General features: G+C 69.0%; 1 protein-coding gene across 1 annotated transcript in view; it reads right to left on the bottom strand.

The window, feature by feature from the left end:
• Positions 1-188: 188 nt before the first annotated feature.
• MNEG_13475 (hypothetical protein) overlaps positions 189-1,605 on the bottom strand; it is a gene marked incomplete at both ends in the record, with an annotated part of 3,612 nt that continues 2,195 nt past the window's right edge. Inside the window, 3 exons of the mRNA XM_014038053.1 lie at positions 189-376; positions 740-844; positions 1,029-1,203. Coding sequence (XP_013893507.1) covers positions 189-376; positions 740-844; positions 1,029-1,203 — 468 coding nt within the window. The remainder of the gene's footprint in view (positions 377-739; positions 845-1,028; positions 1,204-1,605) is intronic.

Genomic DNA, 1,605 nt, shown 5'->3' with positions numbered 1-1,605 from the left:
TGTGGGTGTGTGTGTGTGTGTGTGTGTGTGTGTGTGTGTGTGCGCGTACGTGCATGCGTGTATGTGCGTGTGTGTGTGTGTGTGTGTTCGCATGCATGGTGGCGGGCGGGCTGTGAAAGAAGGTCCGCCAGGTTAACGTGTGGCCGGGGCCACAGCCACGTGTGCGGATGGCTGCACAAAACTGCATGTCACTCAGCTGCAAGCCTCGGCCGCGCGCGAAAAGTGCGGCTGCGGTGCTGTGGCTCACTGGTGGCCACGCGCGGGGGGTTGCTGCGTGACGAGGCCAGCCACACGTCAAAGCCCTGGTCCCAGGCCGCAAAGGCCTGGCTGCCGGTGACGCCGGCCGACACCCAGGTTAGGGAGGTGTCCAGGATGCCTGGGGGAAGGAGGACAGGGAAGATCAATTAAGGAAGAGGAACAAGGTGTGAGGCCGCGGTGCGGCGTCCTGGACCATCTGAGATGCTCTGGAGTGTCCCACGGAACACTCCAACACAACCTGGCCGGGTGTGTCACCGCAAACGCCCCGGCACCCCCATGGTGCAGCCCAGCGGCCTGCGGCCTGCCGCAAGCAACAAACCTCATCGCCCCTCCGACCACCCACGCGCACTCACGCACACGCGCACACTAGCGCACGCACGCTCACAAGCTCTCTCTCACACACACATGCCTGCGTGTGCGCCCATGCGTGTGTGCGAGGGCGCGCGCACACGCACACAAACATGCACATGTGCTCGCCCACCGTGCAAGAAGAATGCCACATCGTGCGCCCCTGGGCGTGGTATGCGCTCCATGCGCAGCACGTAGCCGTCCTCAGTCACCACGGTGTACGTCTCGAGGGGGTAGCCTGGGGGGGAGGGCAGGGGCAGGGGGAGTGCAGGGTGGGTTGAGGGGCCGAGGCAGGCCGCAAGGGTGGGGGAGCGGCACCAACGCATAGCTGCTGGGGTAGGGACGCTGCTCAGCTGCGCCCGCTAGCGCTATGCAAGGGTTTGAAGGTCAGAGCTCTGCCTGCGGGCCGCGCGGCGCCGCACCGGCCATGCGTATGACGTGCGCCGCGGGCGACTCGCAGTCGTCGCCGCCCGCCCAGCCGCCGCCGCCGTTTTCCCAGGGCAGCGCCCAGGGTGTGTGGTCAAAGCGCCCCACGCTGCGCGTGCGCCGCAGCGTGGTCATGGGGCGGCCCGCGTGGCTCTCGTCCGCCAAAGACTCCTGTCAAGCGGGGGCGGCATGCGGGTGCGAGACCGGTGGGCGATGACAAGTGGGGGGCGCGCGGCACGAGAAACAGCGTCTGCGCCCTCTGCTACAGATGAGCATCAACGGCGGCGGTGGGACGCTCCCCCCATATCTGCTGCAGCTTGTCGCACCCGCTGAGGCGCCACGCCTGCAAACGGGCCCCAGGCTCACCAGGCCGGAGAAGCTCCTGCTGCGAGCGCCCCGGCGGTACGCCCTGCTGCGCGCCGCCTGCTCCTCGGCGCACTCGGGCCCCGCGCCGCGCGCCGTCACGCGGTGCCGCTGCCTGCCTCCGGTCGAGGCTGCCGACGGCGGGGACTCGGGGCGCGGCGCTTGCCGCCCCCACTTCGGACGCTGCCGCAGCGGCGGCTGCTGCTGCTG

This window comes from Monoraphidium neglectum (genome assembly GCF_000611645.1).
Source record: "Monoraphidium neglectum strain SAG 48.87 unplaced genomic scaffold scaffold03849, whole genome shotgun sequence".
Classification (NCBI taxonomy): domain Eukaryota; kingdom Viridiplantae; phylum Chlorophyta; class Chlorophyceae; order Sphaeropleales; family Selenastraceae; genus Monoraphidium; species Monoraphidium neglectum.
The sequence above is the reverse complement of the archived record's forward strand: the minus strand, read 5'-3'. Positions and strand labels throughout refer to the sequence as shown.